Source organism: Gorilla gorilla, chromosome 1, assembly GCF_029281585.2.
Source record: "Gorilla gorilla gorilla isolate KB3781 chromosome 1, NHGRI_mGorGor1-v2.1_pri, whole genome shotgun sequence".
In the NCBI taxonomy this organism is placed as follows: Eukaryota; Metazoa; Chordata; class Mammalia; order Primates; family Hominidae; genus Gorilla; species Gorilla gorilla.
The window spans coordinates 214,998,841-215,013,014 of NC_073224.2; the positions used below are offsets into that span (position 1 = coordinate 214,998,841).

Here is a 14,174-nt window from a genome sequence, read left to right on the forward strand (position 1 = left end):
CCTTAGTTGTCAGGGGCCAGGGAGCCAAGTCCACTCTTTTAAGGCGGAAAACAGACACACTTTTAAAGATTGCTGAGCACTATCTGCATATTGCTATATCGCCTAGCTTTGACTGTCATTTACTAGCTGTGGGATTTTGAGCAAGTTTCTTTTCTTATTTAGAGACAGGATCTTGCTCTGTTGCCCAGGCTGGAGTGCAATGGCACGATCATAATTCACTGCAACCTCGAACTCCTGGGCTCAAGCGATCTTCCTGCCCCAGCCACCCATGTAGCTAGGACCAGAGGCTCTCACAACCTTAATTTTTTTTTTTTTTTTGTAGAGACAGGGTCCTGCTATGTTTCCCAGGCTCTTGAGCAAGTTTCTTAACCTCCACATGCCTCAGTTTCCTCACACGTAAAATGGGAATAATAGTCTCTATCTCATAGGATTGTTAAAGAGACTAAGTTAATATATGTAAAGTGTTTAGAATAGTTCCTGGTATATAATAAATATGTGTGTTAAATTTAAAAATTTAGATTTTCAGGCAGGATGTGGTGGCTCACGCCTGTAATCCCAGCACTGTGGGAGGCCAAGGCAGGTGGATCACTTGAGGTCAAGAGTTCGACACCAACCTGGCCAACAGGTTACAATTTTTGTATTTGTAAAAATACAAAAATTAGCCAGGCATGGTGGAGGGCGCCTGTAATCCCAGCAACTAAGGAGGCTGAGGCAGGAAAATCACTTGGACCTGGGAGGCAGAGGCTGCAGTGAGCCAAGATCATGCCATTGCACTCCAGCTTGGGCAGTAGAGTGAGACTCTGCCAAAAAAAAAAAAAAAAAAAAAATCAGCATGGGTTGTAGGCTACTGTAGTTCCTTATTCTGGGGATTTTCTTGGTATCTTTCAACTATTGATTTCTAGTTTAATTCCACTGTGGTCAGAAAACGTATTTTGTATTTCATTCCTTTGAAATTTGTTGAGGCTTGTTTTATGGGTCGGTATAGGGTCTGTTTCACTAAAAGTTCCACATATACCTGAAAAGAATGTACATTCTGCAGTGTTGGATATAGCATGCCATATGCATCCATTAGGTCAAGTGGTTGTGTTATTCTCTCTTCTGCTATTCCTGTGTGTGTACGTATGTGCACACGCATGTGTTTTCCTCCTTGTTCTATCAGTTACTGAGAGCTATGTTAAGAATCTCCAATTATGAGGATGAATTTGACCTCATAATTGCAGACATTTCTCTCCTTTTAGTTTAGTCAATTTTTATTTAAAGGTGTTATTACATACACAGAAATTTAGGACTGTTAACATTTTCATAGTGAATGTTCATGATTATCAATGTCCTATATTGTAAAACATCCTTTTTCATCTCCAGTAACACTTCTTGCCTCAAAACCTACTTTGTATGATAGTCACATCTTCTTTCTTTTTATTTACTGTGTCAATGAATTAACTATTCCATTCTTTAATTTCACCCTTCTGGGCCCATATATTTGTCTCTTGTAAATAGCATATATTGGGTTTTGATTTTTTATCCAGTTTGACACTTAACATTGTTCAGCCCATTTACATTTCATAAATTTACTAAGTGTTGGATTTACAGTTAACCTTTTGCTATTTTTCCAATTTGTCCTATGTTTTGTTCATTTGATCCCCTTGTCCTTTCTTTTGAATTGAACTTTTTTAAACTTCCATTTCCTCCTTAAGTCTTAGATTTTTAAGTTATTTATTCTTGTAGTTCTTTTAGTAGTTATCCTAGAAATTGTGATATTTATCCATGATTTATCATCATTTTCTTAAATTGGTACTTTCACCACTTCCCAAATAACGTAAGAATCTCGCAAGTACTTAACTCCACTTACCTTCCTTCCATCACTATTGTTATATATTTTTTGTATTTTTAGTAGAGTCAGGGTTTCATCATGTTGACCAGGCTGCTCTCAAACTCCTGACCTCAGGTGATTCCACCTGCCTTGGCCTCCCAAAGTGCTGGGATTTGAGCCACTGCACCTGGCCTATTTTGGTGTTTTAATAGTTTTTTATGGTTGTTGCAGCAGTAGTATTGCGTTGCTGTGACCTATATCCTACCCATCGATTACTCTAAGTTTTTATTAAGTCTTGATATCTTGTCAGACAAGTTCTCTTTCCCCATCTTCAAATATATGTTGGCTATTTGGGGGCATAACTCTTCCACATGAATTTTTGAATCCATTTATCTAGTTTCCAAAAACACCTGTTAGGATCTTGTTGGCAAATATATTTATAAGTAGTCAGAATTTAAATTTTCATGCTTTTGGGCTCTCCATCCATAAATATGGTATGCCTATCCATAGGCCTTTCAATAATGTCTTGTACTTTTCTCCATAAAGAATTGCACTTAAAAAAAAAAAGATACAGGGTCTTGCTCTGTCACCCAGGCTGGAGTACAGTGGCACAACCATAGTTCACTATAGCCTCAAACTCCTGGGCTCAAGAGATCCTCCTTCCCCAGCCTCCCGAGTAGCTAGGACTACAGACTCACGCTACCACACTTGGCTTTTTTTTTTTTTTTTTCCCTGTAGAGACAGGGTCTTGCTGTATTGCCCAGACTGGTTTTGAACTCCTGGCCTCATGTAATCCTCCCACCTTGGCCTCCCTAAGTGCTGGGATTACAGGTATGAGCCACCATGCTTGGCTAGGAATTGCACATTGTTTGATTTGATCCTCAATCACTTAGGATCTTTATTCGTTTTTTAAAGCACTTTTTGTTTATTAGAATAGGTAATATATTTACCAATTTCTAAAAACTTAAAAGTATACATTGATAATTTCCCACCCCTTTACCTCAGGCACCCAATTCTCCTCCAGAAAAAAACCAATGTTACCAATTTCTCTATTGGCTTTCAATGTGCTTACTATTTGTATATAGTAGTTATATTAAATTTTGTTCCTCGATCTTGCAACTAGAAATCCAGCTGAATTATTTTTAGTATTTGTAAGTTATTTTAGATTTTATACACATACACACCATCAACATCATTACCTGCAAAGGGCAGTCATTTTGTTGCTTCTTTTCCATTCTTTATTCCTTTCACTGATGTTACTGCATTGGCTAGGATATCTCTAAATAAAGTAGCTGTTAAAGTAGCTGGATAGTAGCTGTGATAGAGGGCAACCTTGTCTTATTCTTGACTTTAACGAGATCGCTTCTGTTTCATTTGCTATAAGTTCTCAATAAAAGTCTTTATTAGGTTAAAAAAAAAGTTACCTATTTTCTAAGAATGAGTAACATGAATATTTTAATCAAGTTATTTTCTGTACCTATTGAAATGATCCTATGGTTTTTCTCCTTTAACCTATTAAATGTGCTGAATCACTCATAGAAAAAAAAAAATAGTAGTCTCAAACACTTTTACCCCAAGTTGTTGTTTATTTTCATGAGGGGGGAAAAAAGAATCCTTTATGATAGTGAAAATATACTTTATTTTTTAATACAATAGCTGCCAGCAATATACTGGTGCTGATGTTCCAAAGAGAAAAGAAAATACATGCATTCTATAATAAGCTTTCATTTGCGTGTTCAAGAAATTATAAAGAAAATACTCCAATTCTGTTCAACATTACGGCTTGAGGAGTTGAAATTTTTCCATGATAAAAATATACTTTGTGTGGCCCAAACCTTGACTATTTATAAAGGATGGAGTTTTTAAAAGCCCACATGTATCAATAATGAATGCTCCCCTCTCTTTGAATTAAATGCTTAAATTCAAATTAATGCAAGAAATTGGTGAATCATTAAATGACGAAATTTGTATCAAAATGTTCATGAAAAAATACATTTCTATTTCCTCTACATTTTTACTTTGTAGTTATTTTCTAAATGGGTTTAAGTGCACAGAAATAAATGCTATCTACACGCAACTCTGGAGAGATTCAGAACACAATAGAAGTTAACATGCCTAAATCCTAGAGTTGATCCACTTAGTGTAAGAATAAATGTCAGAAATCTCTTAATTGTATACAGATTGCTCAAGGATTTAAAGATAAATTGTGAAAGCCAAAATTACCAAGAAATAAAATCTTATTTGAATTTTATCACAAAAGTTAACAGTCCTAGTAAAAGACAACAGAACTGTATAGAATATCTGCATCTACATCAAAAAAGGGAAGCTTTATCAACTAGAATAGAGAGCTTTCCAACAGTTGAATACAAAAATTTCTCAGAATCTCTTGGAAAACAGATCCATTCAGACTCCAATCTCCTCACTGAAGTAAAACACAAAAGGCGTTTAAATGAAGGGGAATGGATGTTAGTTGTAAAAATAAAATCAGATTATTTCCATTATGTCAATTCATATACTGCATGAACTGTCTACCATGAAAACTTTATGTCCCAAATTTCTCAAGATGTTAAACTATGCTCTTTCCACAAACATACAATGGGGTTAAAGCATGTTGCTGGGTCGTCCTTCTTACTAGCTAGCTTTTGTCCATTTACCAATTTCCATTTCATCTGACTAACTTCCCTGATAAAGTGGTATCTGTCTTTCTACAGAGAAAAATAATTCTGTCTTCATCAAAATCACAATAGACATGCCTTCCTAGAACATTTAGAGGGATGGCCAGGTGTAATCACTGGTTTAATAAAAACAGGAGAATATCCAAAATGAAAATACTTGAGTTTCAAAATGAATTTTCATCACTGTATTCTGAAGAATGGAGTTCTTTCCTCTGCTAGCCCTCCACCTTGCACCACTCAGTCCACCATTCACTGGAAAGAACAAACCTCACTTCTCTTGAATCTTTTTTATACTTTAAGCTATGAGGCAAGGTTCAGAATCACCAGAATGAATCCCAAGTTGCCACTATTTAAAAAGTAGGTGAAGAGTGATAATGCCTGCCTGTGTACTGGTGCAGATGGGACATTTTCACCCACTAAAACCACTGCAAAATAATTTCTCAATAGATAACTGAATAGTGCATCTTCCTTGAACCAGATAAGTCATACAATATTTAATTACCAAAAAAAAAACCAAGCGGGTACTCAAACTTTTGATAAGTAATAAAGAGTTCTAAGAAAGGTAAGGCAAAGAATCTTCCTGAGCCAAATGGATACAACATGGAGATTTTCTTATCTTTCATACTAAGCTAATTAACGATAGGTTCAAAAAATGCAGTATACTTATAAAAAGCTGCTTTCATAAAGCCAGTGCTTACTAAATGTTAGCATATCAAAGTGGGAGAAACACTGCCATTTTAAAGCAATAAACTTAAAATTTCAAGAAACAGCCTATGAGAAATAGCACTTCCTATACAAATTAGGTATAAAAAAATTACCAAAAATGTATTATAGTCACAATCACAGTCTTTGGAGTAGTACGTAGAAAGTCTGGTTTTGCTTTTGTCTTTTAAAAAAGAGTAAATACATAGCAAAGTTTTATTTTCAGCAAGTTCATCCTCCCTTGTTAGAGCACAAATAATTCCTGGTTTAGGGCTTCAATTAAAAAAAAAACCCCGAAAAACAAAACAAAAACATGCAGAGTGCTATTCCTCAACATGGCTGTTGGAAAGTTTAACTCCAGGAAGTGCAATGAGTGAGATCAGGCAAAACTACAGTAAATACACACTCACCATAACTATAACTTAGTCCCAAAGGAATGAACAATCCTCTATACAAGGTAAATGGGGTGAAATGAGAAAATTGGTGACCTGTGTTTTATCTTTTTTTTATATAGGATGGATAATGCATTCTTTAGGTCATCTACATTAAATGTACTTTAGAAACAAAAATTTACTTGATATTTTGACAAACCCACCCTTCATTCCTTAGGTTAATTTCTGTGTTAATTTTTACATTACTAATCATTGTACTGCTATAGCTAAGTCAACTAAAAATCAGTTATGTAGTGTTGCTCAAAAGATGTACAAATAGCAAGCTCTATGATTATGTAAAAACAAGCTTTTTAAAATAAAGAAAGCAATAAAGTTCCAAATGAATGGCACAGGGCAAAACACATATAACAAACGTATTTAGACCGAGTATCAGGTGCCCATCAGTTTCTCTTATAAAGATAAAATGCTTGAGGAAGGTCTTGAGAAAACCCTTACTCCCTCTAAACTTTTAGCTTCTACATGGTGTCAGATGTTACAATTGGTATGAAGGATAAATGCTTTTAGGCAAAAGTAAAAATCTATCTACAAAGCAATATAGCAAAATCTGTAGTGACTTTTGTAGAAAGCTCTCTTCTCTGGTGGTAATATTCATTAGTACATATCCAGGATAGACTAAATTGAAACAATATTTCTGATACAGTAGCAATCCTTTCATATACTCTTACTAAATATTACAAAATTCCAAAAAATACATAAATATTTCTTGTACCATGCATTATGCACCAGTTTGGGGCTGCCTGATAAAGTCGTGGCTACCATTTTTAACAATTAAACATTGCACCTCAAAAGTTCTGCCATCTATACACAGTGAATGGACACAATGGTGAGGGCTCCTGAGAGATGGCAAGCTACCTCTAAAATGAAAAGTTTGTGGTGGAGTGTCTCCAAATTAAAGAGAGGGGAACCCGGGTAGGGGAGGTAGCCAGGGTAAAAGGATTTTAAAATAATACTGCTTAGGAGTGTATATTTTAAGATAACTACTATACCTTGTCTATCCTTGATCCTAATCTTCAATAACTGCATGTTCGTGCAAAATACAATTTCTGCTCTACAGGAAGGAGTAGCCTGTTAGGAAAAGCATATTCTTAGGGGAAGACATGAAGACATCTCTTTTACAAACGCGATTTTACTTGGTGAGTCTTTTGGCTACATCACTATATGCTATTTCAACCTCCTTATCACTGGGACAGGTATTGGTGAACTCGTCCCTACTGTATGCATTAGTTAGGTATCTCCAGATGCCAGTCATTTCTTTTGGAATATCAAAGTTGCGATATTTTTTGGCCACCACCTGAAATACAAAGAGATCAAAAGTTAACAGACTTATTTCCACGTCTTGTAAACTAGACATATCTCTGATTTTGGAGCAAATAATTAAGGCTCTAAATCTTTGAGAACTGCTTCTATATGAAAAAAAGTCCATCACCACCATTCTAACCAGAGTTTTAAATAATGACCAAGACTGCAAGCTACACCAGGGATTTAGAAGTGTGACAGTGACTGCAAATAACTGCCTTGGACATCCAGAAAGACAGCCAAGTATAATCACTGGAAAATACTTCACAACACACATATGCTATTTTAGATCTGTTTTTGTTATCTTAGGTCTTTATTTACAACTAGCGCTTATTATTATTCTATTTAACAATGTGACCAGCCCAGTGTCTCATATAATAAATGCTCAATACTTTTTGCCTTCAATAGAGAAAGCAAGGTGTGATCACAGAACAGAATTTGATAACATAAGTCAGTGTGGCAAACTCCAATTCAAAGTCACGCATTATATCTTTGAATTTGTATGCAGTCACAGAAAAAAAAATATTCATCTTTCTTATATTCCTCAATTTTAAGACATAATTTTCCATTTAACTAACTCTAGGGTGCTTCAACTATTGCCTAAACAGCATTGAGTTAAACAACTAGTCATATAAAATCAGAAATGTTTTGAGCACAAAGGAAATGCCACTTTAGTAAATACAATACAAGGTAATGGCAATGCGACATCACCCCCTACAGACCTACCTTGACAATATGCAGTTTGGGCAGCAGGTTGCAATCAGCTAATGTCATTTCATTGCCATCCAGAAATTTACGTGTAGAAAACTTTATGTCCTCCATACTATTTTCATCAATTTCATCAGGGAGAGGAGAATTCAGATATTCATCCAGTTTCTGCAGGGTTTTCAGGAGACCCCTCTCCAGTGCTTGGGGGGGAAAAAAAAAGATGAGAATGCTGTAAGAAGGAAAACCACTCAAGTCCCCAAGGAGAAGCAGACTCTTTGAGTCAATAACTGTTTAAAAATGTTTACTCTGAAACAAGGTACTGTAGAACAAAACAGACAAGGCTCCTGCTCTCCTAGAGCTCAATTAGGTGGGGCAGGGGATGAAACAAGTTTGTTCAGGTAAAAGTATAAATAAGCATAATAATGTCAGGCAGTGGTATTTGTAAAAACTTGCTAACAAATGGCCGGGCGCGGTGGCTCACGCCTGTAATCCCAGCACTTTGGGAGGCCGAGGCAGGCAGATCACGAGGTCAGGAGATCGAGACCAACCTGGCTAACACGGTGAAACCTCGTCTCTACTAAAAATACAAAAAATTAGCCGGGCATGGTGGCGGGCGCCTGTAGTCCCAGCTACTCGGGAGGCTGAGGCAGGAGAATGGCGTGAACCCGGGAGGCGGAGCTTGCAGTGAGCCGAGATAGCACCACTGCACTCCAGCCTGGGCGAAAGAGCGAGACTCTGTCTCAAAAAAAACTTGCTAACAACTAAATGTCCCACACATGAACACAAATGGTCCAACACATTTGACATTTAAACTGGAAAAATGGATGAGAAAAGGCAAGCATATTAATTCAAATCTAGGGATTAAAAAAATCTTAGAGACAGATTTTTGCCCTCATTTTTAATTCCTGTTCCCCCAGGAATATTTTGATTTATCAGCAAGAAATGTGTTAAGAAATACCAATTCAAACAATCCAAACAGAAAACCTGAGATTTTCAAAACTGTCTTATAATTCACAGGAAGCCAAGAATAGCACTATCTTATACAAAAAACACAAAGGTCAGATTAAGGAGTTCAATTTACAATACTGAACTGGGAGCCTCTTTAACCAAATAGATTAAGATGCTCTGATTGTCATGATTCAGATTGTCATGATTCTGATTGTCATGATTCAGAAGAAAGGATAATAGAAGATCTGTCTGTTGTTATTCCATATTTTGATGGCATTCATTAAAGTGGGACAGAGCACCACTGTATATCTGGAAAGTCAAGGTTAGTGGCCCTCAGCAGAAAGGGGGTGGGAATGTCATTAAAAATATGGAATAACAACAGACAGATCTTCTATTATCCTTTCTTATCCTTTCCTTCCAAATCCACCTTCCCCCTCACTCTCAGAATAGATGAACTTACACAGATGATTGTGGTAACTGGCCATAAAAGAAACTTAAATATCATGAGGTGGCAAACCATGTAGTTTTAAGTCTGAATTCAGTTGTGTCCTTTAAGGAAAAAGGTAAAGGCTTACATGCTGCATCTTAGATATTTTACCAGCAATGTACATATGTCCTAACCCCAAACCTCTTCTTCCAAATTGCAGCCACCCACTCAGCCCTTGGTCCCTTCATGGTAGTCCAGATAATAGATGGTAGTCTTAGTTAGGTAAGGGGCTATAGGCATAAAAAGGAATGAATGGATTTTAGGAAATAAAAACTAACAGAGTTCAGAAACCAAAGTGAATATGGAGAAAGGGGGGAAGATGTATTCAACAAAATATAATTGAGCCCCTCCTACACGCCAAGTCTTATTCTAAGGATTGTTAAATTCACTGTTGAATAAAACCTAATACATTCCTATCATCAGAGAGTTTAGATCTTGGGGACAGAGGGTAGTATAGAGAAGCTGGTCAACAAACTAAAGACTCCCAGGGTGAATGCTGGTGTCATTTACTGAGCCATTTACCTTCCCAAGGAGAAACCGATTTAGGGGCTACGGAGATGAGTTCAGTTAACATGCTGAGTTTGAGGTGCCTGTAAGACATGTGAGTAGAGATGTCCAATAGACAGACAAATATGGTTTCAAGTGTCACAAACTGAGCTGGAGCAACGTGTTTAGAAGTTATGAGAACATAAATGAACACTGAAACCATGGAGTAAAGGAGAAGCAGAGGGCCTAGAGAAAGCCCTAAGGAACATCATTTAAAGGATAGGTAGGAGGAATAGTCTGCGGAGAAGACCGGGTTTCACCATGTTAGCCAGGCTAATCTCGAACTCCTGACCTCAAGTGATCCGCCTGCCTGGTCCTCCCAAAGTGCTGGGATTGCAGGCGTGAGTCACTGCAACCGGCCAGATTTCTGAATTTTTAAACAATCTTCCATTCCTGAGAAACCCAACTTGGTTGTACTACCTTTTGTTATGTTGCTGGATTTGGTATATTTTATTTCAGACTTTTGTATCTATATTAAAGAAAGATTGGCTTGAAATTGTCCTTTCTTTTGATGTTCTTGTATGGTTCTGGTATCAAGGCTCCCTGCCCTCAAAAAGCAAGTTAGAAAGCATTCCCTCTTTTCTGTTCCCTGGAAAGGTATATGAAAGTATGACCTTACTTCTTCCTCAAATGCTTGGAAGAGTTCAACAGTGAAGCCATCTGGATCTGGAGTTTTCTTTTTAATTATAAGAAATTTAAATGATATAAGAATATTCACATTTTTAATTCCTCCTTGTGTCAATTTTGTTACACTGTACTTTCTGTAAATTTCTCCAATAGTTTCAAAATCATAAGCATAAATTTTTTCATAATATCCTCCAAAAATCATTTTAATGTAAGATCTGTAGCAATCCTCCTTTTTATTTCTAATATTGGTTTTTGCTGTCTACTCTCACTTTTCTTGATTTTTCTTTTCAAGGATTTATCAATTTTTTTTATTTGTTAGACTTTGCAAAGAACCAGCTTTTAGCTTCCTTGCTCAATGTCATGTTTGTTTTCTACTTCCTTATATTCTGCTCTTTAGTATTTCTAAACTTTTACTTCACCAATATTTAGCTCTCTTCTTTTCTAATATAGGCTTTTGGAACTATAAAATTCCCTCTAAGCACAGTTTTAGCCATATCTCACAAATGTAGACATTCTGTATTTTCATCACTTTATTCTTTTTCAATCTGTGGATTATTTAGAAATATACTAATTAATTTTCAAACATGTAGAAACTTTCTAGCTGTAGCTTTTGTTTTTTTCATTTTTGAGACAAGGTTTCACTCCTATCACCCAGGCTGGGGTGCAATGGCACGATCTCGGCTCACTGCAACCTCGAACTCCTGGGCTCATGAGATCCTCCCACCTCAGCCTCCTGAGTAGCTGGGACTATAGGCACATGCCACTGCACCTGTCAAATTTTTGTATTTTTTGTAGACAGAGGGTTTAGCTATGTTGCCAAAGTTGGTCTTGAACTACTGAGCTCAAGTGATCTGCCCACCTCAGCCTCCCAAAGTGCTGGGATTACAGGCATGAGCCACTGTGCCCCGTTCTAGCTGTACTTTTGTTATTGATATCTATCATATTTTCTTTGATTGAGAAACATTCCACGTTTTCAATTTTTTTGGAAAAATTTTTAGCTTTATGGCCCAGCTTTACCATCAATTTTGTTCCATGTGCATTTGAAAAACAAAAGTATATTCTGAAGTACAGTGAGATATGTATATACATATATGAGATTAAATTTGTTCACTGTATTGTTCAATTTTATCTTCTCATTTTTTTCCTTTTGCGGTTGATTCTAACAGTTACTAAGGGGGTAAGTTAAGATCCCCCACTATGACTGTGGATTGATCTGTCTCTTTTAGTTCTGTCAGTTTGGCTTATATTTTCAGGTTAGTTACTTGGTAAGATAAGTTTAGAATTATTTTATCTTCCTGGTAGATTAACCTTTTTAAATCAGTCTGGAACACGCTTCATTATCTCATAATGCTTCTTTCCTTAAAGTCTACTTCATCCAATGTCAGTGTGGCTTTGTCAACTTTCTTTAGGTTAGTATTTATACTATTTCATTTTTAGCTCTCCTGGATCCACATTTCATGTATGTATGTGTGTGTTTCATAGATAGATAGACAGATAGATACAGTCTTGTACATAAGCAACATTGTTTTTAATCCAGTTGGTAAACTTTGTTTTTTCATTTGGAATATTTAAATAATGTATATTCAATGTCATTACTAAAAACTCTGGTTCAAATCTGCTATATACTTCTTATTTGTCCACCTGTTCTGTGTTCTTTTCTTCTCTCCTACCTTCCTATGGATTACATTTTTAAAAATTATTCCTCTATTTCCACCTCTATTAGCTTAATATACATCCTTTTCTAGTCTTTGTTTCCTTGACTCATTAAAGTTTAATTATAACTGTTGCCACTTCCAGGATAATGCAAAGACCTTAGAACCCCATTAACCTCCTTTCTGTCCTATATGCTATTATTGTTATGTATTTAATTCTACATTTTTAAAATTAATTAATTTATTTATTTATAGACAGAGTCTCACACTCTGTCGCCCAGGCTGGAGTGCAGTGGTGCAATCTCAGCTCGCTGCAACCTCCGCCTCCCAGTTTCAAGTGACTCTCCTGCCTCAGCCTCCCGAGTAGCTGGGATTATAGGCATGAGCAACCACGCCCGGCTGATTTTTGTATTTTTAGTAGAGATGGGGTTATGCCATGTTGGTCAGGCTGGTCTCGAACTCCTGGCTTCAAGTGATCCACCTGCCTTGGCCTCCCCAAGTGCTGGGATTACAGGCGTGAGCCACCGTACCTGACTCGGTAATATTTTTTACTTAGGAAAATATCAAACAAATTAGAATGTGTTACCTACCTAAGTGATAAGTGGCAAGGTCAAAGATCTACCCATTTTATTATTAAAGGATCATGCTAGCCATAGCCAATGATCAAGTTAGCTTATTTCTTGGATGAAACATAACCAGCAGAGGGCACTGGAACCCAGTAAAATAAAGTTGAGACATTAGCAGAGCTCAGCTACAGAAGTGACAAGAGAAACAAGCCACTTAAAAATAAAAAATCAAAAACATAAAACAATAAACATAAATTTTTATTAATTATATTCAGGCCAGCAATAATGCATATAGTTAGCTGAAATGTAAAGTTTATAAATTAACAGGAGAATACAATGTGAGAAACAGCTAGGTCAGTAAGAATTCCAGGAAACGATGAAACACTTTCTATGGGTATATTTAAGAGGAAAAAAGAGAAAAGGAGAGAGCAGAACCTCAAGGTTGTAAAACAAGAGTTAATATGCTTCTTATTAAAGGCAGTGAATGCATGGCCGGGCATGGTGCTTCACACCTGTCATCTCAGTACTTTGGGAAGCCAAGGCAGGTAGATCACCTGAGGTCAGCAGTTCAAGACCAGCCTGGCCAACATGATGAGACCTCGTATCTACTAAAAATACAAAACTTAGCCAGGCATGGTGGTGCACGCCTGTAGTCCCAGCTACTCAGGAGGCTGAGGTAGGAGAATCACTTGAACCCGGGAGGTGGAGGTTGCAGTGAGCCGAGATCGTGCCACTGCACTCCAGCCTGGGCGACAGAGCAAGACTCTTAAACAAAACAAACAAAAAACAAAAAAAAATAAAAGTAGGCCGGGCGCGGTGGCTCACGCCTGTAATCCCAGCACTTTGGGAGGCCGAGGCGGGTGGATCACGAGGTCAGGAGATCGAGACCATCCTGGCTAACACGGTGAAACCCCGTCTCTACTAAAAAATACTAAAAAAATTAGCCGGGCGTGGTGGCGGGCGCCTGTAGTCCCAGCTACTCGGGAGGCTGAGGCAGGAGAATGGCGTGAACCCAGGAGGCGGAGCTTGCAGTGAGCCGAGATCGCGCCACTGCACTCCAGCCTGGGCGACAGAGCGAGACTCCGTCTCAAAAAAAATAAATAAATAAATAAATAAATAAATAAATAAATAAATAAAAGTAGTGAATGCAGAACAAGAACATATTAGAGTACAAGGACTTGTTCTTTGATCAGATTACAATGAATGCAATCAGTCTGTGGGGAAGATAATGTTGCCTGAATTCAAACATTGAATTATTGTCTCAAATGCTATTTGAGTTTTGACAAGTTTTTGAGCAAATGTTTAACCTTAGACCTGCTCTAAATTAATGTTTTTCCTGAATTATATATATAAAAATCAAATATCCTAAATTTACAAGGTTTATAACATAGTATTCGTCAGTGCAAGACACAGTGGTTCACGCCTGTAATCTCAGCACTTTGGGAGGCCAAGCTGGGTGGATTGCTTGAGTCCAGGAGGTCAAGACCAGCCTGGGCAATGTGGTGAGACCTTGTCTCATTTAAATAAATTTTTTTCAAAAGAAAATTAAGAGTCTAGCATAACATTACAATGACTGTCTTTTCTATAATTTTGGACTTAGCAAAGCACTTCTGATGAAGTCGAATTGCTATACCTGACTACGGTGTTAGTAATTTTTCATAGTTAAGAATGTCATAACAAGGGTATATTAATGAAAACAAAGAAT

At 37.0% G+C, this 14,174-nt stretch overlaps 1 protein-coding gene across 1 annotated transcript in view; it reads right to left on the minus strand.

Annotated features, from left to right (window-relative positions):
• Positions 1-3,376: 3,376 nt before the first annotated feature.
• Positions 3,377-14,174, minus strand: part of CLIC4 (chloride intracellular channel 4) — a 92,805-nt gene continuing 82,007 nt past the window's right edge. Inside the window, exons 5-6 of the mRNA XM_031008375.3 lie at positions 7,662-7,843; positions 3,377-6,930 (exon numbers count right to left, since the gene is read on the minus strand). Of these exons, the coding sequence (XP_030864235.1) occupies positions 6,766-6,930; positions 7,662-7,843 (347 nt within the window). The 3' untranslated portion in view covers positions 3,377-6,765. The remainder of the gene's footprint in view (positions 6,931-7,661; positions 7,844-14,174) is intronic.